Source organism: Populus trichocarpa, chromosome 15 (genome assembly GCF_000002775.5).
Source record: "Populus trichocarpa isolate Nisqually-1 chromosome 15, P.trichocarpa_v4.1, whole genome shotgun sequence".
Lineage (NCBI taxonomy): Eukaryota > Viridiplantae > Streptophyta > Magnoliopsida > Malpighiales > Salicaceae > Populus > Populus trichocarpa.
The window spans coordinates 7633144-7659192 of NC_037299.2; the positions used below are offsets into that span (position 1 = coordinate 7633144).

The 26049-nt window shown below is 33.9% G+C and overlaps 2 protein-coding genes across 5 annotated transcripts; one reads left to right on the forward strand and one right to left on the reverse strand.

Annotated features, from left to right (window-relative positions):
- Window positions 1–4550: 4550 nt before the first annotated feature.
- Window positions 4551–17975, forward strand: LOC18105719 (inorganic pyrophosphatase TTM1). Of its 3 annotated transcripts, none has more exons than XM_024586008.2 (12): window positions 4551–5154; window positions 5500–5844; window positions 7451–7565; window positions 7870–8065; window positions 8213–8326; window positions 8433–8606; window positions 9593–9787; window positions 15142–15264; window positions 15331–15443; window positions 15813–15936; window positions 16372–16644; window positions 17584–17975. In XM_024586008.2, the coding sequence occupies exons 2-12, from the start codon at window positions 5505–5507 to the stop codon at window positions 17791–17793; spliced, it is 1977 nt and encodes a 658-aa protein (XP_024441776.1). In that variant the 5' UTR covers window positions 4551–5154; window positions 5500–5504; the 3' UTR covers window positions 17794–17975. The 3 variants fall into 3 exon arrangements, 2 of the variants coding, with proteins under 2 accessions (XP_024441776.1, XP_024441777.1); XM_024586009.2 differs by having other exon boundaries at window positions 4774–5154; window positions 15816–15936; XR_002978005.2 differs by lacking the exon at window positions 17584–17975 and having other exon boundaries at window positions 4772–5154; window positions 15331–15466; window positions 16372–16521.
- Window positions 17976–18691: 716 nt separating this feature from the next.
- LOC18105721 (protein MIS12 homolog) lies at window positions 18692–21944 on the reverse strand. 2 transcript variants are annotated; one of them, XM_024586011.2, is made up of 7 exons: window positions 21471–21944; window positions 21337–21394; window positions 21129–21248; window positions 20521–20616; window positions 20282–20420; window positions 19286–19423; window positions 18692–19179 (listed from the first exon to the last, which is right to left on the reverse strand). In XM_024586011.2, exons 1-7 carry the CDS (start codon window positions 21590–21592, stop codon window positions 19118–19120), a joined length of 735 nt encoding a protein of 244 aa, XP_024441779.1. In that variant the 5' UTR covers window positions 21593–21944; the 3' UTR covers window positions 18692–19117. The 2 variants fall into 2 exon arrangements, with proteins under 2 accessions (XP_024441779.1, XP_006374377.2); XM_006374315.3 differs by having other exon boundaries at window positions 20521–20613; window positions 21471–21943.
- Window positions 21945–26049: the final 4105 nt, after the last annotated feature.

Genomic DNA, 26049 nt, shown 5'->3' on the forward strand with positions numbered 1-26049 from the left:
CTAATTTTTTTTACTCCATTTCTATCCTCTCTTTTTTTAACATTTTTCTTTTGGTTTAAAAATTTATTTGAGAGATGAGAGAGAAACTCGGGGAAAAATAACAAATAAAAAAAGTTATTAGTTAGTTACAATTTCACCATGAAAAAACACAATCTTTGCATTAATAGGTTTCTCTTCTCTATAGAAGTTCAATGAAGTTGGTATTTCTCTCTAAATAAACATATGAAAATAGTTCAAGGTTCATTTAGTTTTTTATGATTTGGTTGTTTTTTTAAAAAAAAAATAATTTTGCGGTGTTTTGGGCTTGGTAAGTGGTTTTTAAAGGTTTATATTGTGTTTTAATAGTGTTTTCAGATAAAAATAAGTTAAAATAAGTTTTTAAGATCTAAAAACTCATATCTCAATTTTTCAATCACTCGAGATGATAAGAAAACAAGCTAGTCAATTTTTTTTAATTAATTTTTTCTATTTAAATATTGATTTATGCCCTCCCTCTTGTTTTTTTAAACAAATTGAATTAGTTTTGCTTTTTAAATAGTGATTGGTGTTTTATATTTTTTTAGTTACATGATTCTTCAAAAGATTGGTTTGATTTGTCTAAATTTATTTCTCTTATATTCTATATAAATTGGTTGTATTTATATTAAGTCTTTATAAAAACAAAAAATATTTGTTATTAGCAACAACATTAGTCGCTAAGATAAAATAAATAAAAACATTTAAAATAAAAAAAAATAGTTGGTGTAAGACATTTGCGTAGACATATATTTTTTATTTTTACTATAATGATTAGTTGCCTGCTTTCATATTTAATTAGTGTTAAAAACTTTTATTTAATTTATTTGTCCATATATTCTTTAATTTATTTTATAAAGCATAAACAATATCTTTTTTTCAATTAAAAAATAGGGATAATTACAAAAATCTTCTCTAGCTTACTTATTTTTTCACTTTGTCTCTGTTCTTTCAAAAAATACACTTTATATCTAGAGTTTATAAGACATTTTATACTCTCATTTTGAAGTGCCAAGAAATATAAAAAATATATATTGAATTATTTACAGGATTGTCATTATATTTCAACTAATAACTAAAAAGCTCTTATATTAAATATTACAATTTTGCTATTATTTAAAAAAAAAACCTGGACATCAAATCTTAAATGGACCATTAACTTCAGCTTAGCAAACCTTCCCCATGAAAACCTTGCATTTCCTAGATGCACCCAAACCAGATCACCTTCTTTGAACTCTAAATAATTATAATTCTTATTTGATGTGAACTTTGTAGATATAAAGATTTAGAATCTCACAGTCAAATTGATCATTTTCAAGAAAGTTAAATTTAGGTTTGTGATTAAGTATGACACAACGATAACCTCTACGAAAGCATCAAGACTATAAAAAAATGTACCTCCACCTAATGCCCTTGAAGATATATGAACGAGTAGTATAAAAGATCTATGAAACTTGGTTAATTATTCGATAAGTCAAAATAAATTCACGAGGAACCAAGGGTAAAAGCAAATTCGCACGCACAAGTTTTATTTCTGAATAATCAATTCATCTTGTTATAATTCAATTTTAACACTATTTGCTTTTGTTTTATTTTTTAGGGGGTGGTAAATTTGAAACTAAAAGATTGAGAACTAATTTTGATTGAGTGATTTGTCAAGTTATAGAAAAATTAAAGACTATAATGTATTTTTATTCTTTTCTCGTAATCTTCTGTTTAAAAATGATCATCATGATAATTTTAGTTATTTATTTTCAAATTTGATTTTAAAATCATAATCAAACTTAAATTTCAGAAGGATAATGAATTTATTTTGAACTTTAAGTTTTATATGCTCTAAACTCCTGTATTATAAATACAAAATCTCAAAGCATAGAAACGAGGGAGGATTCTAGATCAGGTACAAAAAAGAAAAATCTATGTACATAGAAGATCTAGATACAAAAAAAAAAAAAAAACAGTCCTCCTTTTCTAAAAAAATAGAGACTTAATAGTTGCCACCACTAAGGAGAGCTTTTTCTTCTACTCTTTTTTTTTTCTTTTTCAAACCCAACATTGCATCTCAAAGTCTCCAACATACCCATTAGCAAAAAAGAAAAAGAAAAACTATTACCATTGAAAAACCAGAAGAGAAACCCACATAGACCCATCTTCATCTCTCTTTCACTTGAACCATCAACAACATCAGCCAAGCAGGTCCTTCATTTCCCTTTCTTCCACTAGACTTCTAAGTCATTGTGTCATCAACAACATCTGCCTCACGACTAGCTCATCCACACCAACCTCCCTTCACCCATAACAACATCATTATCAACCATCGTGAGACACCATTAGCATACACCATTAGTATTGACAACCTCAACCTAGCTACCGAAGACTCCATCATCAATAGCAAGACCCATCTTTCTTCTCAAACTGCCATCCATAATCTTTCCTCTCCTATCCATGAAGCAACAGATGACTACCATCAAAGACAATAGCATTTAGCCACCTGAAGAAGAATAAAAATGAGAAGAAAAAGATCTAGTAGAGAGAGTGAAACAAAAAAAAATCAGATCTAGAGAAGAGATAAAATCATTTGCTTAGTGATTTTCTGGTTTTACAGGTAATAGTGAAGCTCACCACCAGTAGGATAAGGAAGAGGAGGAGAAGAGCTGCCTGATCCAATGATTCTCCCTTTTGGCTGGCAGCAGCGCATGGATCCACATGCCAGTAATGATGGTAGCACGTGGGTTTTGCTACTGTTTTCGAACATCCAGAGCATCCTAGCAGGTTCTCTGACTATTTAGACCTTGTTTAGAATGTGATATGCAAGTTTTGGATAATTTTGTGTATATGAAATAAATTGTAAATATGTGTAATTGTTATGTGTGTGTTTGTGAATTAGAAAGTGTATGGAAATGTGGTAACTTTTGTTTAAAAATACATGAAAGTAATATTTTTTTAAAATTATTTTTGATATCTGCATATTAAAACGATATAAAAACAAAAAATAATAATTTCAAGTAAAATGTTTTTTTTTTAAATCACGAAACACAATTTTAACCGTAAAAAAAAACAGCCTTTTAGTAAAATAGATGTGTGCTGCATGATTTTTATTTTTTACATGCGTTAAAACAAATAACATAAAAATAATAATTAAAAAGAAAATAATTTTAAAATTTTTGCATATGTGTGTTGCAGGATTTTTAATTTTTTGCAGGTGTTAAAACAAATAACATAAAAAAAAATAAAAATACTATAAAATTAAAATAAAATAATATCTCTTTGAATAATTTAGCATAAAAAAATACTATGGTTAGCATAAATAAATAAATAAAAAACAAAACAAAGAAGTTATTTTGTGTTTTTAGCATTAAAAAATGTATTGTTTTTTCATGTATTTTTTTTAGTTTGATAAAGTTTATTAAGCATATTAAAAACTTAGCCTAAAATAAATAGCCATTGGGCCTACCTAATAAAAACAATCAAAATCCATTACTTTTTATTCTTTAAACAATAACAAGGTTTTTGAATAAAAGGGTCCAAGCTTATTTTTGCTATTCTCGCGGGTCTAATAATTATTTTAGAACTTAAACCTGAGATTGTTAAAGTAAGCAGATTCACAATGAATATTTACCTCGTTATTTACTAACGCTAAAGTCAGAAATATCGATCCTGATATTTATTGACGCTACAGTCATAAATGTCAACCCTTGTATTTACTGACACTAAAGTAAGAAATATCAATCCTGCTATTTATTGATATCAGAGTCAAGAATATTAATATCAATATTACTGATACTAGAGTCAAGAATATTATAAACAAAGCACAACAAACCTTAGCAATTTAAGACAAAATTAACAGTGCAGTCTGCTTAAGGTAAAATATTTTAAGGGTGATAGTATCTACTCTCTAGTATAACCATTCTCTTGCCATAGAATTTCTGAAAACTAGTTAAGGTTCCTTTAGTTTTACAGTGATTTTCTTTTTTAATTTCATCATTTGGCATTGAGTTTGTTGACAATTAGGCTTTGTGATTTTCTTTGTATTCCTTTATGTGGGGTCATTCTGGCATCATGACCTAGATTGCGAGTTTGACAATTTAACTCGGGTTAATTCGAGTCTTCTTTTCGGGTTGTTTTTTAAGATTGAATTTTTTTCCCGTTTCCCCCCTTTAACATTTGGTTTGTTTGAGAATTAAGCTTCATAATTTTTCCTGTTTTGTCTTCTATTAGGTGATACTTTTTGCATGATTCAACTCATGGAGTTTGACGAACTTGCTCGAGTTTGTTGATATTTTTTTTATTCAACTGGCTAATTGATTTTTTTTTAATTTTATCCTTTTATATCTGAATTGTTGGGAATTAAGCGTCCTAATTTTTCTCAATTTGCTTATTAGAGGTTGTCTTGACCTCACAACTCGAGTTGCAGGCTATTAAATTGGGTTGATTTATATTGTTTTTTTTGTTATTTTTTTAATTTTATTGTTTATGTTGGATTGTTTAAAAATTAATTTTTATAATTTATTTTAACAAAAGTTTTATTTTTTCAGGTTGTCACGGTGGCTTTATTATAAAATAATTCGGTTCATTTAACATCATTAATTTTCTTACAAAGAAAAAAACTTTAGTCTAATTGTTGCATGGCATAGACCATCTAGTAACACGCTGTAAAGGACAACATCCATGGAAAAGGAGGTAACTTGAGAGATACATAGAGAGAGACCAGGAGAGGGACGTCTCTTTTTGTTTTCTTTTGTTTTGTTTTTTTTATTTTTTTTACGTTAAACAAAAAGTTGGGAACTGAAAACGGTACGCTCCACTTGTAGAGAAAGAAAGGGAGAGAAGAGAAGAGAAGATATCTTTGTGGTTATGATATCAGCAGCAGGACGTTTTATGGTCCACGTCCCATCACTTGCTGGAATCCATCCTCCTAATGAATGAACTAACGATCTCTGTTAATCTCGTCCTTGTTGCCAGCCAGTATAGAACAAGTCCACCACATGACACTTCCTCCCACCTTCTCTGGTAATCACTCCACTCTTTAACCTAATAGTCCAGAAAAAAGAAGCCCAACAGCTTTCAAGTCCCTGTTTATAGCTCTGAATATCCAATAATCAAGGAATAAAGAAAGAGAGAGACGAAAGCAATATAAAGGTATATACATATATATTGTATTCAGTATTATTTTTACTGATTTTATGTTCACTGCTTACAATGTTTATTCCTTAGAGTTGTAGTTGAAGTTTGATTGCAAATTTAAGCGGATTGTTACCCTGTCAAAAAAACTTTTTATTCAGCATGATCATGACCCTGAAAATGATTTCTTGCAAAGAAGAACGATTTTGCTAAATAAGGGAATTCGGGGCTGCTTCAGAAACTTCTTGTTGTTGATAATGATATTTCTCTGTAGAAATTAGGATGGATGGTATTTTTATTTATTTATGTTTTAAAAGATAATTCGGTTAAATCTAAAATACTGCAACGTTGTTTGTACAACAGAGTAAATGGCTCAAGATACTGCTTCTCCGGGTGTTGATTCACCTAGGCGGCGTTCCGGTCTCTTGAGAGATCAGGTCCAAGCGGTTAAAAAGGACTCTGATCGCTATGAGATTGTTCCAATTGGAGAAACATTGTCGTTTGAGAAAGGTTTCTTTATAGTAATCCGTGCATGCCAGTTGCTGGCCCAAAAGAATGATGGATTGATATTAGTTGGAGTAGCAGGTCCTTCTGGCGCCGGAAAGACTGTATTCACTGAGAAGGTGCTCAACTTTATGCCCAGTATTGCTGTCATAACCATGGATAACTACAATGATTCAAGTCGAATCATTGATGGAAACTTTGATGGTAAAAATCATTTCTGTCCTTTAGCCTCATTTCAATAACTTCTTCTGGTGGCTCCGTCTATTTTCACTAATTGAATTTTTAAGGGGGATAGAATGAGTGACTTCCGTTTTGATTACCGACATGCATGGCTGTGTTTGAAAATGTTGTTAGGTGACCTCTGCTTCTACGCAAAGATGGTTGCAAATGCTCATGTAATTTCAAACATGGTAAAAGAACTGAAAGAGGATAAACTCTTTGTAGAATTTCTCATTGTTAAAATGAGTAATGTCACAGTTCGTATGTGTGACCAATAGAGCTAGCATATGTCAGTTGCTAAAATTGATTGATGCCCTGGTAGATGAGTTCTTGGAGAGTCATTACTTGGCTTATACATAGCTGGTCCGATAGCCAAAGAAGCAGGATTATGGTTAGCAAAAAAGAAGAAATGTTGTAAAAAGGGCTTGTAGAAGAGTCAAAGCTTTCGCTATTGTAGATTTGGTTCTACCACCAAGCGATAGGGGATAGTGATTGGTATTGGTCGTGATTAAAATAAGAAAGAGAAAAGTACATGAGTGGTTATTAGGACACGAGGAGCTCTAGAGGATAGTTGTTGAATCTAATATAAGATTGGCAAAGTTTAGGACCTTAAGCTTGAAGTACCAGGTGTTTCAAGTGAACATTTGAGAGCTCAATGAAGAAGTAAATTGAGGTAATTCAGGTAACAGCGTAAATGATCTTATATATAAATTCCAAATGGTGGTGGCTGCATATTGTAGCAAATATGGAATGGCTTTGGCCATATGAGATCGTGGACAATTATGGAAATTAAATTATAAGCTCTAGAAAAACTGATTAGAAATTTAACTATGGTAATCTATTTATGGTGAATATGAAAATGCTCTTGAAATTGATTTCTGGTGATGTAGTTTGTGTGTTAACTCAGTTTTGAGTGTTTGTAACCAGAAATAAAAAATAGAACTTAATTTTCAGTGAAAAGTGCTGAAGCTGTTTCCCAACTATTGCAGTCATGATTATGGCTCACAGTATCACCCCTATGTGACATGTGGTTTTGGCATTTAGGACTTCTGACAATAGTGAATTTTCTTAGAAGTTCGCAGCAAACTAAGTGCATTGTCCTACAGTGCTTTCAAACAAGTGTCCTTCATTTATTCTCTGTTGCCTGACATCCTTTTACTTAAACATCTCGAGGCAGATATCATGCAAGATATCTTTGACGAAGATTTCTTGGTCTAGGTCTCCTACACTTAGAGGAAGCATCATTCTAGTTTGAGTTTAAGGTGTGGAAATATAGTTTTAATCTCATTTAGCTGGTGGAAAATGTAATTTAAGCATCTTGTATCTATGACAATAAACTGCCGGTGCACCAAACACACAATAGAAGGATTTAGTGGGTAGTCTATGAGGTGAATATCCTGCCAATAATAAGGTTAGTTTTGAGTTGTTCATGCAGTTCAAATTCTTATGGTCCTTGCAAATTATAATGAGAAAATTATTTGTGCATATTTTGTTCATCAGTTTAGGGCTGTTTTTAATCACTGATCCATCAACATAGTGATTAGAGAATGGGGATTCACAGAATTCTAATGATTGTAATTTTTTGAAACAGACCCACGGTTGACGGATTATAATACACTTCTCGATAATATACATGGTTTAAAAGCAGGGAAACCTGTTCAGGTTCCCATATACGACTTCAAGACTAGCTCTCGCATAGGTTACAGGTTCTGGTTCTCTCTGGCCTAATTTTGAATATATGAATTTTTTTTCCTGCATGTCATGCTATCTCTACTTGTTTTACCAACACAAGGAGAGGAGCCCGGGGATGAAATGAATTATGATGCATTCATGGAGGCCCACATTTTTTTATGATACGCCATCAAGAATGCCAGAACTGCTCATGGGACTTCTAGTTCATGCTTTCCTGCTATGTTCATGAGATCATCATCTCTGTTTTTTCTAATCTTCGCCACTTTTTCAGAAATCTATTTGTTCCTAGTAATAATTTCTCAGCTATGCTTCTAACAGGACTGTGGAAGTCCCTAGCTCCCGCATTGTGATTATTGAAGGCATCTATGCCTTAAGCGAAAGACTGCGACCTTTGTTAGATCTTCGTGTGTCTGTCACTGGTGGTGTTCATTTTGACCTTGTCAAAAGGGTTTTGCGAGATATTCAACGCGCTGGCCAAGAGCCTGAAGAAATAATTCATCAAATCTCAGAAACGGTGATTTGCTGATCCAAGCTAATATATTATCTTGTAGCCTAACTGTGTACTTTTTATCAGGCATTTCCTTGATGTGTTTCCTTTGATATCCAAATTCTTTAGATTTTATGGTAATTCTTCTGCACTTATTTATTGTTGGCTCAACAGGTTTATCCCATGTATAAGGCTTTTATTGAGCCAGATCTCCAAACTGCACACATTAAAATCATCAACAAGTTTAATCCTTTCTCGGGGTTTCAGAACCCAACTTACATTTTAAAGGTAAATCTCCGTGTACTTCTTCCTGCCAAATTTATAATGGTTTCTCACGTTAAGAGCCATGGTTACATTCTTGTTTCAACTCTATATCTACTCTCTTTCGCTGCAGTCAACAAGGTCAGTGACAGTTGAACAGATTAAGACCATTCTTTCTGAAGAATACAAGGAAACAAAGGAGGAAACTTATGACATATATCTTCTACCACCTGGTGAAGATCCTGAAGCATGTCAATCGTATCTAAGAATGAGAAACAGGGATGGAAAATACAATCTCATGTTTGAGGTTTGGATGATTGCAGATTAGCACCTTCTTAGACAAGTTTTGCAGTTGGAAATTATTTTTATGAAATAGGTCTTTTCACCCCTTCTACACATACAATTAGTTGTCCTACTGCCCATAATTAATTAATTAATCGTGCAGGATATAAACTCCAATCATAGGTCTAGAATCAAGTAATTGTAGGGTATGATTTCAGATTTATACTGTCATTTTCAAAAAATTGACATTTTTCACTTCTAAGCTTTTGCTCTCTTTGCTTTTCTAGTAATGCCACACCTTATATACTTTGTTGACCATGCTGTTTTCTTGCTATTTCTTTACCCAGCTAGTGCTGATGTGTGAGCTGACCTTTTAGCCCGTGAAAAAAAATTCTGTTATGCTCTTTGAGATTATAGATCCTAGAATTTCTTTGGTTGTCCATCATACAATGTTTCTATAATTTAAGAGAGCTGATGCTTTTATTTGGAGTCGTGGAATCTTGTTGTATTTGTCATCTCTCTCTCTCTTGTTCTACGGACTCGTATAGACATCATGAAAATAAGGTATACTCTTTTGACTTGGGCCATTCGTCTTAACAAATGTAATTTGAGAGAATATGGTGCTGTCTTCCATAATATAACTTTTGCAAATAAAGGAAAATTAATACTCTTCATACAATCAATGATTAGGCGATTGTGTATGTTTTGACTGATATACATCAAGAAGAAAATGGAGAAACACTTTCACTTAGGAAGTAGTAATATGAAGAAAAAGTTTCAACAAATCTTAGACAGCCCATGTGGCTGTTTCAAAACTAAAATTAAATAACAAGTGCAGATACACCTCTGAAAAGAGATATACCTGTATATGATAGAAATGCTTTGCTTTTTTATTGCTCAATTAAACTTGTTCACTTGCCTAATTTCATTATTAAGATTTTTGCTGAATAGTTTGTGGATACTAAGGGTGCTAAGAAGTTTGGGTTTCTAACCTTTATGCTTCTGTTTCAGGAATGGGTTACAGATAGTCCATTTATAATCTCACCTAGGATAACCTTTGAGGTTAGCGTACGTCTTCTTGGAGGGTTGATGGCATTGGGGTACACAATTGCAACCATCCTGAAAAGAAGCAGTCATATCTTCTGTGATGATAGGGTTTCCATCAAAACTGACTGGCTAGAACAACTTAATCGCCATTATGTTCAGGTACTACATGCTGTTCTCCTTTTATTGCATTCTGTTCTATATTTCCACTTTTTGACATGGATGAACACTCTGTCTATTTGTGCTGTGATTCAATTATTAGCTTTTCTATAGTTGTTTTGCTTTCATGATCTTGCCTGCGTTTCAGTTAGTATCTCTTTTCTCAATAGTTTTCTGTTCTAATCTCTCCAACTTATCTCATAACTTGGCTTAACTATGCTTTTTAACATAATTCGCTCATTTGAGTTTCAACTTTCTAGCCAGTTGAAAATCCAAGCCAACTGCCGCTATTAAAATAGTTGTGTTGATCAACTGACCGCATTACCCCATCGCCTAACTATTACCAGGGTATTTGTGTAATTGCTTACATACTCTATATATGTCTATATTGTGGGTCTACACAGTAAGGACACACAACACTTTTATCTCTTTCCTCTTCTATCATTTCTTTCTCCTCATCCTTTCTTCTTCCTCTTCTCCTCCTTTCTCCATTTTCAGTTATTTCAATATAAGAAAACCAACGTGGTGGTATCAGAGCACTAAGAACACTAACAAAAGTCAACCTTATGCTGACATTAGTGATGACATCGTGTTGATGTCAGATGATGTGCCTTTTCCTGTTTTTGAAAGCTCTTTTACCCAGCAACAAAAGCCATATGGTTCCTTTTCCTGTTTTTGAAAGCTCTTTTACCCAGCAACAAAAGCCATATGGTTTCAACAAAAATGATGTCATTTACTTTGCTAACTTGTAGAGAGATTGCTTGATAGAAAGGTATCCACTTTTAAGGATTGTTTTGATCAAGATATTTGGCATTTTTGAAGATATGCTTTGTTATGGAGATAATTTAGGGATTTGATTTGTACTATTTTAGGGATGTTTACTTACCTTGTATAGCATTTAGGTGCTGGAAATCTGCCATTAATTATGTAAAACTTCTCTTTATAATGAACGGAAACCCTATGGAAAGGGCATTCAGACCAATTTTGTCATGCTTAACTGAGTTTGTCTTGGTTTTTAAGGATTAGCAAAAGTCAAGTAGTCTCTTGTAGAGTTGAGATTGATTTTGGTTCAATTGTACTAGTTTTAAACATGATAGAAGTAAGTTCAGGGGGAACTTGAAAAATGATATTAGCAAGAGTAATGGAAGTCGAGTTAGAGCTTTTGGTGATAATCCCTCATTTCATATCAGTCCTGTTAAATTAGATGGAATCAATTATCTTGTGTTTGGTCGCATTCATGCCTATTATTTATCAAAGCCCGAGGATTGTATGATTATATCACAGAAGAACAAGTAAGGCTAGCAACAACTGACCCATCACTTAATCGATGGTATTCGGAAAGCTCATTAGTTATGTCTTGGCACATTAACTCCATGGAGCCTTCTATTGCTTGTGGTTATCTACTCCTTGATTCTGCGTAGAAAATGTAGAGTGTTGCTAATCAGACATACTCTTAACTTGGTAATGATACCTAAGTTTTTGAGCTACGTAATAAGATACATGAGACCAAACAGGGTGGGATGATTATAGCTTAATATTTTGCAGAACTCAACAGTTTATGGCAGAAGTTGAATTTCTATCAAGATTTTCAAGTTGATTGTCCAAATGATGCAGCTAAATTTCAGAAGTTAGTGGATAAAGAAAGAGTTTATGACTTCTTTGCTGGACTCAATATGGAGTATGATCAAATTAGGGTTTAGGTTCTTGGTAAGATAAGGATCATTTTCCTTCATTAAGACAAACATACTCATATGTTTAAAATAAAGAGAGTAGGAGGAATGTTATGTTACAACATGTAATTCCACATGGATCAACCATGATTGTTCATTTTCCCCAATGGGATAATAAAGGACAAACTCGATTTAGTGATCAAGGAATATCAGACAAAGAGCAATTGAAATGTGATTATTGTAGGCGTACTAAACACACTAGAGAAACCTACTGGAAACTTTATGGACGTTCTACCAGGGGACATGGAGGAGAAAGGGTTGGCCTATCCGATCACAAGCTCACATGTTAGTGGTGACTGAAATTACAGCTTCGGGTGGAGACTAAAATTCTTCCACTCTTTCTAAGGAGGATTAGACATCTGATGACCAAGCTTGAATCTCCCTCCAATTTCTCATCCAACTTTGCTCATACAAGTATAAATGTCATAGCTCTAAATAATTCCACTAGCTGATTCTAGTTCATGTTATAGATTCAGGAGCAAATGATCACGTGACTAGATCTTCCGAACATTTTTTATCTTATTATCTTATTCAGGAGCAAATAATTCCACTCTATGTTTTGTTTCCGAGAAAGGTTTAGTTTAATGCACTCTTACTTTTCTCGTCTTCAATTCTTCATGTTGCCCATTTTTCTAATAATTTGTTTTCTTTTAGTAAAATAACAAAAGATTTAAATTGTAAAGTCTCATTCTTTTCAAATTAATTTGTGTTTAAGGACTTAGAAGACGAGGAAGGTGATTAGCTATGGTAAAGTGGAAGATGACTTGTATCTATTGAATGTGGATTTTGTTAATCTGGTTGGGACAAGTATAGCTAGATATACTCTGAAACTTGATTCTTCAATGACTGCTCAACAACAGTTATATCAGTGGGCATAATTGTTTAGGGCATTGTTCTTTTATAGCCTTAAATAGGATCTTTCCAACCATGTCCAAACACTATAATGTGAAAGAACTTATTATATGATGTATGTGAATTTGCAAAGCATACACGTGTTACATATTCATCTATTAATAAGAGAAGCATTACGCCTTTGGCATTGATTATCTAGAGACATTTGCTCTTTTGTAGTTCCTCCTAATGTGTTTGGTTGTGTATGTTTTGTTCGAGATCATCGACAAACAGTTGGAAAATTAGAATCTAAAGCTCTAAAATGTGTATTTATTGGTTAATCTGCCACTTAAAAAAGTTATAAATGTTATCATCCTCCTAGCAGAAAAACATTTGTTAATATGAATTTGACATTTTATGAAAGTGAGGCCTATTTCACTGAGTCATCTCTTCAGGGGGGAGTGGTATAAAGGAAAATCTGACTTTGTCCTTGTCTTCTTCATAGACTTCTAAATTTGATTTAGAAAATGGAAGTGAGGGGGGAGAAAGAAAAAGATAATTCTATAGATGAGGAGAAAGAGGTGGGGACTAGAAGTAAAGAAGGAGAAGAAAGATATAATATCTCAAAAGATGGGGAGAAGAAGATTTTGACTTACTCTCGGAGGAAGCCAATAGATAAAGCTATTTTGCATACTCGACCAAGTCAATAGCCAACCTTCGATTCAATGTCGCAATCTTCTCATTTTGGTATACCTCCTATCACCATTTCTGAGTTTTTTGTTCATAGTTTTGATGCTGATGATCTTCCTTCAAAATTGTATTAAGTATCCTATATGTAATTTTATTTTTTATGACTCTTTTATCTTCTTCGTTTAGAGCCTTTAAATGTTCTTTGTTTTCTACATTAGTTAGACATGCTTGGAAGGAAGCTTTAGGGGAACCAAATTGAAAAACATCTATGGTGGAGGAAATGAATGTGTTGGCAAAGAATGACACATGGAAGCCTACCACTTTTCCTACTGAGAAGAAACATTAGGATGTAAGTAGGTTTTTGTTGTTAAACAAAAACTTGATGGGCTCAAAGCAAGACTGGTGGTAAAAGGCTTCACTCAAACCTTTGGCATTGATTATCCGGAAACATTTGCTCCAATAGCAAAAATGATCACTATACGGGTCCTTTTATCTTATGCTGTAAATTTGGGTTGGGATTTACAACAATTAGATGTAAGGAGTGCCTTTTTTGCATGAAGATTTGGAAGAAGAAGTTTACATGGAGGTACCCTTGGTTTTGCTTGCAAAAGGACAGAGAAAAGTTTGTAAATTGAAGAAAGCCTTTTATGGGTTAAAACAACCTCCACGAGCTTGGTTTGATAAATTTAGCAAAATTGTAGTTAGTTTTGGGACAAACAAAGTAACGCAGATCACACTTGGTTCATTAAACATTGCAATGGTAAGACCACGACTCTCATTGTATATGTTTGATGATATTGTGGTGACAAGAAATGATTATGAAGAAATCACCTTGTTGAAGGTTTATCTTGCCCAGAGGTTTGAGATTAAGGGAAAATTATGATAGTTCTTGAGAATTGAACTTGCTTGATCAAATAAGGGCTTCTTCATTTCTCAAAGAAAGTATATCCTTTATTTACTTACATACTTACAGAGACTAAAATGTTGGGATGCAGACCTATTGATTCTCTTATGGAAACCAACCATCACCACAAAGGTTGTATAGGTGTGCTAGTGGACAGAGGGAGATATCAAAGATTAGTTGGGAGGTTGATTTCTCTCTCCCATACTCGTCCAAACATAGCTATTTAGTCAATGTGGTTAGTCAATTTATGCATAATCCTCGCTCACCTCATCTAAATATTGAATATCGCATTCTTAGATATTTGAAGTCAGCTCCTGGAAAAGGATTGTTATTTTCTAATAATGGTCATTTGATGATGGAAGTCCTTATTGAAGTTTACTAGACTAGATTTCCAAATGATAAAAAGTCTACATCTAGATATTACATTTTTATTGGTGGTAATCTAGTTTCATGGAGAAGTAAGAAACAAACAACGGTGGCAAGGTTTAGTGCAGAGGCTGAATATAGGGCTATGACACATGGAGTCTGTGAATTGTTTTAGCTTAAAAATCTGATGGAGAAACTGAGAATAACAAGTGATAATCTTGTTTCTTTGTTTTGTGATAACAAAGCTGCCATTAATATTGCTCATAATCTAGTTGAACATGACAAGACAAAGCATATTGAGATTTATAAGTACTTTATCAAGAAGAAAATAAATGATGATGGGACAATTTGTATACCTTTTGTAAACTTTGAAATCAAATAGCTTATATTTTTACTAAGGGTTTTTGTAGTAGGATGTTTCACTCAATTTCCTGCAAGATGGGCATCAAAGACATTTATGCACCATCTTGATGGGGGTATTATCAAGGTATTTATGTAATTGCTTACATACTCTATAGTGTGTGTGGGTCTACACAGTAAGACATACAACATGTCTATCTCTTTCCTCTTCTTTCATCTTTCTCTCTTTCTTTTCTCCTTCTCCTTTCTCTATTTTCAGTTATTTCAATCTAAGATAACCAACGCTTACTCATCACGTTTTCTTTGGCAATAAAATGCTGTAGATTTTGTGCATCGGATAGACAATAACAACTCATTTGTTATGTTTCTTTAGAGATGGAGGTTTTACCTTTCTAGTATACAATCCATTATTATTAGCTTATTGGCTAAATTTTGCAAAGCTTGGATCTAATTAAATCCATGTTGTTCATGGGAAGGTGCAAGGTAAAGAGCGTTTGTACGTTAAATATGTTGCGGAGCAGCTAGGCTTGGATGGCTCATATGTTCCTCGCACATACATAGAACAGATTCAGCTAGAGAAGCTTGTGAATGATGTCATGGTATGATTCTTTCAGCTGGAAATATATTCCCGAGTTGCGCACAATCCTTATCTGATCAATCTGCAGGCATTGCCAGATGATTTGAAGACAAAGCTCAGCATCGACGATGATTTGGTTTCAAGCCCTAAAGAAGCCCTTTCCAGAGCTTCTGCAGACAGGAGAAATAAGTATCTGGGCCGGTATTCTCTACTTCTAGCACATGGTTTGATTTATCTTCCCTCCTAAACAAGAAGACAGTTAAAGGAACAAAATAAATAAATAAACCAAAAGGAAAGATAGGAATATCAAATAGGTAGGCGTCTATTTGGGTATTAATCTTGTTCCTTGATCGGATGATTGCTTGAGAATGAAATATCACTCGACTTTCAATTGAACTGTACATGTTTGGAAATTCAACTGTTTATTTCACACACTCTCACTCACAGAGTAATCAAGAGTCCTAATTTCAAAATTGTGGAAATGGAAGCCATATCTGCAATGCTTTTATTAGGCTAATACTAGCAATCTATGAAACTAACATGGTTCATCTGACAATACATAATGTGCAGCAGTTTGTCACTCACATATTCAAATCAACGGGAGAAGAATCTGTCCAAGCTGACAAGACTTGCTGTTAATAATAGAAGATTTGATGGAAGAACTGTAGAGTCACCTGCTGCAGTTGCCAACCAGGTGAGTATATTCCTGGCATCAGAGGCATCTAGATAAAAGGCATTATAATGGTCTATTTCCTCGGCATTCTCAGCAGTTATTCAGCTGTTGACATAATTGAGAAAATATCAGTGTTGAACTTTCTGTTATTCATTATCTAGAACATAGGAAGATGATTGTTTTAAGTTCTTAAACTTCTTTTAGGTAGTATGTTCCCTAGTTCTAGTTAATTGTTCTTCCTCTTATATGGGTTTGTGATGGTTCGTGGAAAAACAATTCTTGCCAGTCAGATCCAACTTGCTAGAGAATGCACTCTTGTTCGTTCTTTTGATTTTTTCTGACTAGAATGGTTGCCTTTTTTCTCTCATAGTTTTTCTGTTTTCATTACCTGCATCCCTTCTGAATGTAACTTTTATTTTTATTTTAATCATAATTTTATCTTCTGGAATGTTTCAGGGTGTCATTACTCAACTCTCTGAGCAAATTTCCACACTGAATGAGAGGATGGATGAGTTTACATCTCGCATCGAGGAGCTCAATTCCAAGTTTTCCACCAGAAAAGTTTCAGCTAGCCAACAAAATTTGGCTTTGCAGGGCGAACCCTGCAATGGATCTGGACCAACTTCTCTATTTGTTACTGGCTTGGGAAATGGCTCGCTAACTGGATCGATACTGCCAAATTCTTCATCTTCTTCCCAGTTAAGTAGGGAGTCTCCACTAATGGAAGAGGTACCGCAACTTTATCTCTTAGAGTTTTTGGCATGAAAAAGAGAGTAAAATCACGAGGTTAACCATAATATGGTGGATGTGTGCAAGGCTAATTTCTACATGATATTCATGAATATGGAACAACCTTGTTCAATAGAACTACAGTAGATATTTCTCCATCTTTTCTTTTGAGCAAAATATGCTACAATAGTAAGTTTTTTATGTTTTACTTTTGGGTTCAAGTTCTTGAAATTTGTTGAAACAACAAAGAAAATAGGTGTAAAATTCTCACTTGTTAGAAATAGTGGAACAACTTAGCAAAGTGACATTATTTTCATTTGAACAGGATAGGCTAGAATAGTAGTGTTTGTATCGTATACTGTTGGAATCAAGTTTTGTAAACCGTCTTAAACATAACAGAAAACGTGTAATTTTTTTGTTAGGAGTAGTGAGGAGGAACTATCCTTGTGTGCTCGGAAAACTACATCAAGGAAATAGTGAAGTGAAACAATCCTTGTGTGCTAGGACGACTAGTTGATGATTTACATGGATTTAACTGGATATAAATTATACCTTCTGGCAATTTTCGAGATTAAAACTCAATATGTTTTCGATTTTCTAATTACCATGTTAACAACACTCTTTGCTAAAGAAATTGATAGACAAAATTCCTTGGATTAGAGGTGTATTAAGCGTCTTTAGCTCTCCCTCTTCATGCTTGAGAATTGGAATAGCAGTTGACATAATGGGGAGTAGGTTTATAAGGATTTGATCTGTTTGGGATTATGTTGTCAAAGTGACTTACAATCGATCAGCAGTAGCGTGTTCAGAAATGGTGCGAGTCAACCTCAGCATTGCTTCCATCTGAATCTGCTTTGATTGCCACCACACATTTAACTCCCTGTTCTATTTTCCTTTGAAAACTGTTTTGTTTGATTGTTGAAGCCATGGCCTGAACAGGTTCTTCTAATTGCACGGGGACAGCGTCAAATAATGCACCAATTAGATAATCTAACCAATCTTCTGCATGAACACCGGGGAGAGAGGTCTCGTGCAGATACTATAAACAGTACAGTCGACATTGATTCCATCGCCTTTCCGCTTATTTTAACTTTAGCAATTGGGGGCTTAGGTGTGCTTCTGTTCAGCAGTATGACCTCCAGAAAATGATTTTTTAGGCAAAGCAGATGTTAGTCTCACCACATGTACTCTTTGTTCACTCCAGTTCTCACCGCTATATAATACTGTATAGGCTGCTTGTTCATAAGTTCATGGCGCTCTACTATTTGTGCTCCTAAGAAGGAGGGTTACAGTTCAGAAAGAAGTAATATTCATATTATTTGTGGGTGTTAGCGAATGCTCGATTATCTCTCATGTTTAGTTTTTATTTGAAACGATGCAAAAGGGGCTTGAAGCCATGCCATCTGAAATTGAGTTAATCAAATAATCTCCCCTCAAACAACTCCATTCCACGTTGTGAGTAGCAGCACTAAAAATTGTCGGGGATTTGAAACGGGAAACCACAAGTGTTTTGCACTGAGATTGTGCCACAAAATCTTGTTCTCAAGGTGGCTTGAAAGAAATCAAGATCAACAAAGTAAGCTAAAACCCCTCTTGTCTAAATATAAAAGAAGGATCATATGCTAATCACCGATTCCTTCAACCAGTAGCTAAAGAAACTGAAACAAGTAGAGGAAAGAAATACATAGTAAAGGAAAGACACAGCCTATTGGCCAGATGATCACACCCACCCTCCAGGACCCCTTCCAGTTTCCCTTCGCCTCTCCAGTTCCGACAAGCTTAAACTTACAGTCATTAATAATGGAACTCCAACTCCAAAAAAGCTACAAATTAAGAACAAAACGCAAAGAAGACAAAGTTAGGGGGCCAAGTTGCCTGTGCCTTCCTCCGCCTATTGATGACACTAATAATAGTAATACTATGGACGGAACATACGGTCTGCACTCAACAATGGTTTAACTCTTGGACCCGAAGAGTTGCTTTCAGGGGAAGATATTTTCAAAATAAAGTGTAAAGTTAAGGAAACTATCGAAGTAATTTTTCCTAATTGAGAAATCAAATAGTCGTTATTGGTATATATTATAACGTCTAATTGAGAAATCAAATAGAAAAGGCTCGAGTTGATAGTTCACAAATCAGATCCCCAACTTGGGACGTTGGATTGTACGAATTGGAATCTTCATATCATTGAATTACTGACAGACAACAAACTGGTTGTAGTGGGGTGGGGGCTTGGTTGAAGGCATTACAGTCTCTGGCTAAGACATTTCCACTACCAATTTCCATTCAGAGACAAACACAAGGCCTCCTTGATCCCATTTTGTCTAAATCTAATTAGAGCACATCTCCAGGCCAGCCGAGTAGATACATGGGAAGAGAAATAACTACAGGTTATTATTGAGGATCGGATCATGTTAGCATCACCGGTACACAGCACAGTTGCAAGACTGATTGACATCATATGAAGCTCGGATCACATATGCTTTAAATCAGCCATAAATTCTTGAATATCCTCCACTGTTGCATTTGGGAGACCTAGAAAACAAAAGGAAGTATCAGGAAACGCAAACTTTTAATTCATAATGCAATCATATCAAGCTTGCCAAGCACCAAACAACAAATTGTTGCTAGTTAAGTTTACCCTTCCTGTAATTTGATGCCAATAAATCTCTGTTCGGATCGTTAATCCTCTTTGCTCTAATGCATTCTAAGTTTTCCACCTTTCTGGTCCTCAGCTTCTCCATTTTTTCATGAAGTTCGGACATGGTTGACAGCATATCTGCGAGAAGCAATTGTCAATAGCAAATTGCAGAACTAATAAAAATTACAAAATAATTTGTCCTATGAGGAATTTCAGGGATATAAACAGCTAAATGAGCTGAGTTTAAAAATAATTATATGATCAACTAAGAGCTGTCATAAATCCTTGCATCCATATACGAAGTTCTTCATTAGTGGCTTTGAAGTTGCTGATAGCACAAGATAAAGCACATTCACAAGGTCTAGCCTCCTAGCACGTTGCAATACACTACAAGGGAAAGGGGAAAAAAGAAGAAAAAAGAGGCATTTATTCTAAAGAGCACTATATCAGGGAAAACTTCTTCACAAGCCAGAGTTGCAGAACTACATAAACTTTCAAGGATTTACAAGCAAAACCCCTCTGCAACCAATTCTGTGTTGGTTCCAAATACATTTTTAAAAGACTTCAAGCTGGTTAAACATAATTTACAGGAAAAAATAAAATCAAGGGAAAAATAAAACAGCAGTACTGAATATTCTAAAGACTCAAAAAGTTAGAAAGTGTGTGCATAACACTAAACCTCCTAGAACATGAAGCACAGCTCATGATATTCGGAATATCAGTGTGCTATTTAAGGGCTTTGGTTTACGTAAAATGTTGGAAGCAACAGTACCTTAGGCATACATGGAGGTGACACAGAAATGGGAAACAAAATTGACAACAGTGTTCTGTTACAAAACAGTGGAGATTGTTGCCAACAATAACGACTGCTATGAGCAAACAAAACCAAGTAACAGAAAACTGGAAAGGTCCACCTCAAACAAAAACTTGCTTTCTGAAAATGTCAAAGCATTGTAAACATGTAATCACCCACATAGTTAAGGCTTCAACAGTTACCTTGATACATGTCTTGCGTGGAGGCTTGGTCATATAATAGCAGGGCCTCACTGACAAGTTCTGCACAATGATCACTTGAAGCGGATTGCCTTTCCAAGGCTTGGAGCTCATGATTCAGCTCAGAAGACTCCTTTCCTACCTGTAGAATATATTTACATAACAAAAACAATCTAGAAAATAAACAGAACAGGAAACCACGCACGGATGGAAGTTTTTGCTCTACAACAAGTTGTTCTTACCATAGTAAGCCTGTTCCTCAAGATATCCAACTGTGCATCCAGATCAGGATCAGAAAGCAAATCTTGACACGTGAAAGTTTCAGCTGGTGATTCCTTCCAGAAACAACATTACAACAGATGTCAGATCCAACTAGATCACCAGGTAAACGCGATTATCATTGCCCTAAACAAGAGAAAGAGATTATGACAAGGAAATACAAGAAGAAACGCAGAAGCGGATCGTTAAAAAACTGATCAATAGCACCTTCCATCTTTCTGAAAATATGCATCCCATTCCTTGTCATTGTTCCTCATCATGTCCAGTTGATGAACATTCCCCTGTGCCTTTTAAGACTATGTACACTAGGCTAAATTCTATTCAGCCAATTAAGCTGTTGACCAAGTATCTATTTAACCGCGCCTTACCCGACAATATCCTTTGGAACTGACAAGTGTTGAAATGGGGTATATGACTAGAAACCTTGCAGCGCAATCCAATAAATGGAAAGTTGACACAACAGAAACTTAAAATCCATGAAAGGTTGGCGATCGTGGAAAGCGAAAAAAGAAACCAAGACAAATATTATGAGGAATGAAGAGCTGCAAGGATTGGTTAAGAGAGAACATACAGTTTGAGGTAAAGAGAAACCCGCAGGAACCGCAAAAACATGGTGAAGACAGTACTTCTCCCACATACCCAACCGCGTATCCAAGTCCGATTGTATCATATCGCGGACGTAAGCAATTCCCTTTTTTATGAAATTCAAATAACATCAGGCTAATAATTAACCTCAGATCCAATAAATTAAGAGAGGAAAAAAAACAAGAAAAAAATACCTCGCTTATAAATTGGGATCTACTAGTGCCGTCAGTTTTCAAAAGGGTTGATGCTTCCCTGTGGGGTGGCAAAAAAACAAGAATAATTAGTAACATGATTAGAGAAAAGAAAGAGAAACGGAAATGGTACTGACTGGTGGAAGAAATGGAAAGCGTCGTCCAGCAAATCGTCGACGGTGTTTAGGGTTTCGTTGATGAAAAGTTGGGGGTTCAGATTTAGGGATTCGAACACTGCCTCGCTTTCACTGCCTTCCATCTTTCAAATTCTATTTTTTTTTAATAAAAAAAAAATCCCTTCTCCAGGATGACAACTACAAGTATCCTTACTCTGATACTGTCTCCATTTCCAGGACCTTTATATATATATATATATAGAAACTAGCTGAAGATGGGCAAAAACACTCAATTAATTTGAATATAGAAGTGGAGGGGAAGCCGATGGAGCTTCATTCTCTTACTTTTATTTTACTTTTACCATTAATTACTTCATAGAAATTGATCATGGAAAAGATCACATTAGAGGTCCCCACTTCTTCTTCTATTAGAGGTCACTGCCTATTAAAAAAGAGACGAGTATTAAGATCAGGAGGCCTCAATGGATGTGGAGATGGAGGATATGCATTATCCGCCTTTATAAGCCTCTGAAATATTTCATCTTTATTTATTGTAATAGAGGTTACTAGCTGGAATATGTTAGGGATAATTTCTACATGGTCACCTCAAAGTTAGACATGAAATTAGGTTAGAAAATTTAAAAATTGATTTGATGATTCATTCTTAATAACAACACCAAAAATTTCCTGACATTTTCTTTACATTTAAATTTTTTTTATTTAAAACTAATATAATAAAAACAATTATAATATTTTGATGGAAATTCTTAATTTTACATGATTAGTTGTCCATTTAAATTTTTTTTTTTATTGTATCGAAGGGCTAATATAATGTTAAAATTTAGATATATATTAAAATGGAGAAATTTGGCATATACACTAACCAATCTTCAATTAAAATTTATTTGAGTATGTCACTTTTAATTCTATATGTTTGGATTTCTCACCTTTTATTTCTTTTTAATGATATAGTGATGAGTTCTATTAATTAAGGATGGGGTTATTATTATCATAACCTAATTTTGAGTTTCCCTCAAAATTTTCATTTTTTTTAAATAAAAAGAAACAAAAATGAAAAGTGAAAAGTGAAAAAAACCGGCAACTTGACAAGAATAGGTTGAGAGAAATTCCAAATACATGGAGGAACCAAACTAGAGTTTTGGACAAAACTGGAAGCCCAATTGTACCTCCATTATACCCAAGCTTGAAGGACAATGCAGATTCAAGATCAAACTAAAGGATTATTGGATGAATCTGCATAAAAATTAAGATTGAGGACTTAATTAGACTTTCAACAGACCAATTTGATTTAATCATTGGCCCAATTAAAGAATTAATTAAGTTTAAGAATTAATTTGAGTCAAATTAAAAGAATTAATTAAGTGCAAGGACTTAATCAGACTTTTAATGGGTCAAATTCATTTTAATAGGGATTTAATTGGTGAAACAAAATAAGTTTGGAAGCTTAATTAAAAATATTAGAATTTTAAATGACCAAATTTAATTTTTCCAAACTCAATTGGGTGAAATCAAGGATGAAATTGCAAGAAAATCAAAGTTTGAGGATCAATTAAGAGCCAAATTAAAGAAATTTAGAATCAAGGACCAACTTGTAAAACACATAAAACTCTAGAGATTGAATTCGGTGAAATCGAGGGGCTGAATTGAAGAAAATTAAAAGTTAAATGGTCAATTAGGGATCAATTTGCATAAATCATAAACCAAGGACCAAAATGAAAAAGACATTGAACTTCAGCGTCGGAGTTTGAGTTTGGCAAGGGTGAAATTACACAAAATTGAAAGTTATAAAGTAATTACGAGTGCAATTAAAAGAAGTCAAGAGATCAGGAACTAATTTGACTTTTGATCAAATCCTAATTTTAGAAATTTAATTGACCAAGGGCTATTAAAACGGTGTCGTTTCATTTAAATGAAACGGTGTGTGTTGGCCAAAATGTTTGATTTTGGTTAAAATCAATGTTGTCTTGATAAGTTCAAAAATAAAAAAATAAAAAAGGTGTTAGACAATCTACTATAGATTTTCTTCCTCCCTAAAAGCCCAAAGAAGGCTGGCTTTGTTACCATCTTCTAAGTCCAAAATCACCATCATCTCTTCCTCGAACAAGACAACGAACATGCCCCTCACACCTTGCATGTTGTACTCTTACATAGACAAAATAAAAGCTTTTTCACAACCTTGAAGGCATTACTATAAGAAGCCAAAACCCATGCCTCAACCTTAATGGATTGCCGAGATTGATTCTTGCACATTAATGAAAGAGAATGGTCCAGGTGATATCCCCAAAAAAGGATCCCAATGAAGTTTAAAAAGTAGAGGCAAAAAGCCATATAAAAAAAGAGAGGAAAGAAAAAAAAAAGCAAAAAAATGGTTACCCTTTGAACCCACACATCCTCACTATTGTCACCAAGCTCTTCACTTACCCTCAGACATACAACTACATGGCCACACTCACCATCACTTAAGGAAAGATTCCTAGGAGGCAACATCTTTAGATAAGGTAAGTTTTCAACTTTTATGAGGGGATGTAGCTTAATGAGCATAGCCCTTCCCTTTCCATTATGTTTTCATTGTTATCTTCTGCATTGGGTGTCCTTTATGCCTTTTCTTAAAGCTTTTTGTTAGTTTAAATGCAAATGGGTGTTTGCTTTTTATGTTTAACCATATCATGTTTTATTATGCATATGTGTGTTTAAGTGTTGTTCAAAGTTTAGTTTAGATATTTAGTTTTGTCTTTGAGGTGATGAATATTAGGTTGAGATACATTTTTAGCATGTTTTAATTGTTCAAGGCAATCAATGAAGTTTTTATAGCAGTACATGTTGAAGGTTTGGTTGTTGTTTGTTTATGATATTCTTAGACCATTGTTAGTGGTTAGTTAGGTTTGCCTAAGCCAAATGAATGTTTGTTTATGGTTAACAATGTGAAAAACAACCTATGAAACACTATTGGAATATGTTTTTGGCTTACTATAGGACATAGGCTATGCTTGTTGTTTTGCCTTTGATTCCTTGTTTCTTGTTGTGTTTAATGGTTAAAATAAGTTGTTTTGAGCATGCTTAAGCTTTGGTTGCTAAGTTTAGTATGTTCTTTGGGCTCTTAGTGCATTTTATAGGGGTCTAGTTACATATATGTCATATTGAGTTTTCTGGGTTTCTGCATTTGTTTTTTAGGCAATGTTCATGGGAAAAACAATGTCTTAGCTACATGATTTGGATCAGTTTTGATCAATTTCTTGGCACTAGCCACTTCACATAACCTCATTATCCAGTAATCTAAGTTTCTTTTGCCTCAATAACATGTTGTTCATGATTATAATCTTAGAGTTTTGGTTTTAAACCGAAACCCTCCCTAACCAAGTCATGATGTCTAAGTAATAATCGAAGTGAATAAGTGCTAGATTATTAACCCTTGCATGATCTATAATCTCTTTGTACCCCTGGTTTTGCTATATTTGGTCAATGGTGAGAATTATGTTTTCTGGGTTCACGAAAAACATTCATTGTGTTCATTTTGTGTGTATATGATCTGTTTTTGTCAAGAAATTTTATATTTTTTCATTTTTTTTAGTTGAATATGTTTTTGGATATTTACTTTGTTTTGGAATTGTTTTCGGGTTAAACCAAAATTTTAGGTTTGCTTCTTGGTCAAACCATTGATTTTAGGTCAACTCGATTGGTTTGGTTTCGGGTCAATGAAGTTAGGTCTTGTTTGTTTGGCAAGTATTTTGATAAAGTTTTTTTGGTTTAAGGACGTGTTTGACAAACACACCTTTAGACCTATTTTGGCAACTTCATTTAAAAGGAAAATGATTTTTTTTTGTCAAACATACCCCAAATAAATTTCCAAAAATTCTAAAAACTTTTAAGGGTCATTTTAAAATTATTTGTGGGTTCCTTGCATATTTTTCCAATAATTTCACTTAATATCGGGGCTAGAGACTTATACTGTAAGATATTGATCTTGTATTAAAAATAGTCGTTTTTGGCTAAAATTTAAAAACAATAAAAAAATTTCTAAAATATTTCCTCATTTAAAAAACACAAAAAATATATATTTTATTTTGAGTGCATATGACCAAATTCTAAAATTTTCATGCATATTTTATATAAAAAATAAAAATTTCATTTTCATCATACTTTAAAAAATACAAAAAAAATCAGTTAATGAGTATCACAAAAAGTTTGCAATTAGCCATTAGCATTTGACCAAAATATCAAATAATTTTTTTTTATTTCTTGGGCTTTAGAATAGTTAGGTTTTAATCTAATAATATAAGAATCTCTTTATTGAGGATGGCTTTTCTTAAACTTTGGACAGACTTTTTTAAGCTTTAGAATGACTAGGTTTTAACCTAATGAGATAAGGATCTCCTTACTGAGGTGGACTTTCTCAAACCTTAAATAAATTAACGAATATAAACACGACTTAGAATAAACAACAAAGCAGCTTACCATAGGTAGAGTGCACTAGGGGTGCTATGTCTTTTTCTTGCACAACTAATCCCCCTACCCAAACTCTCGCAAACCATAAGGTTTTCTAGTGATCATAATACTAGGTGACAACTCTTATTCCCCTTGT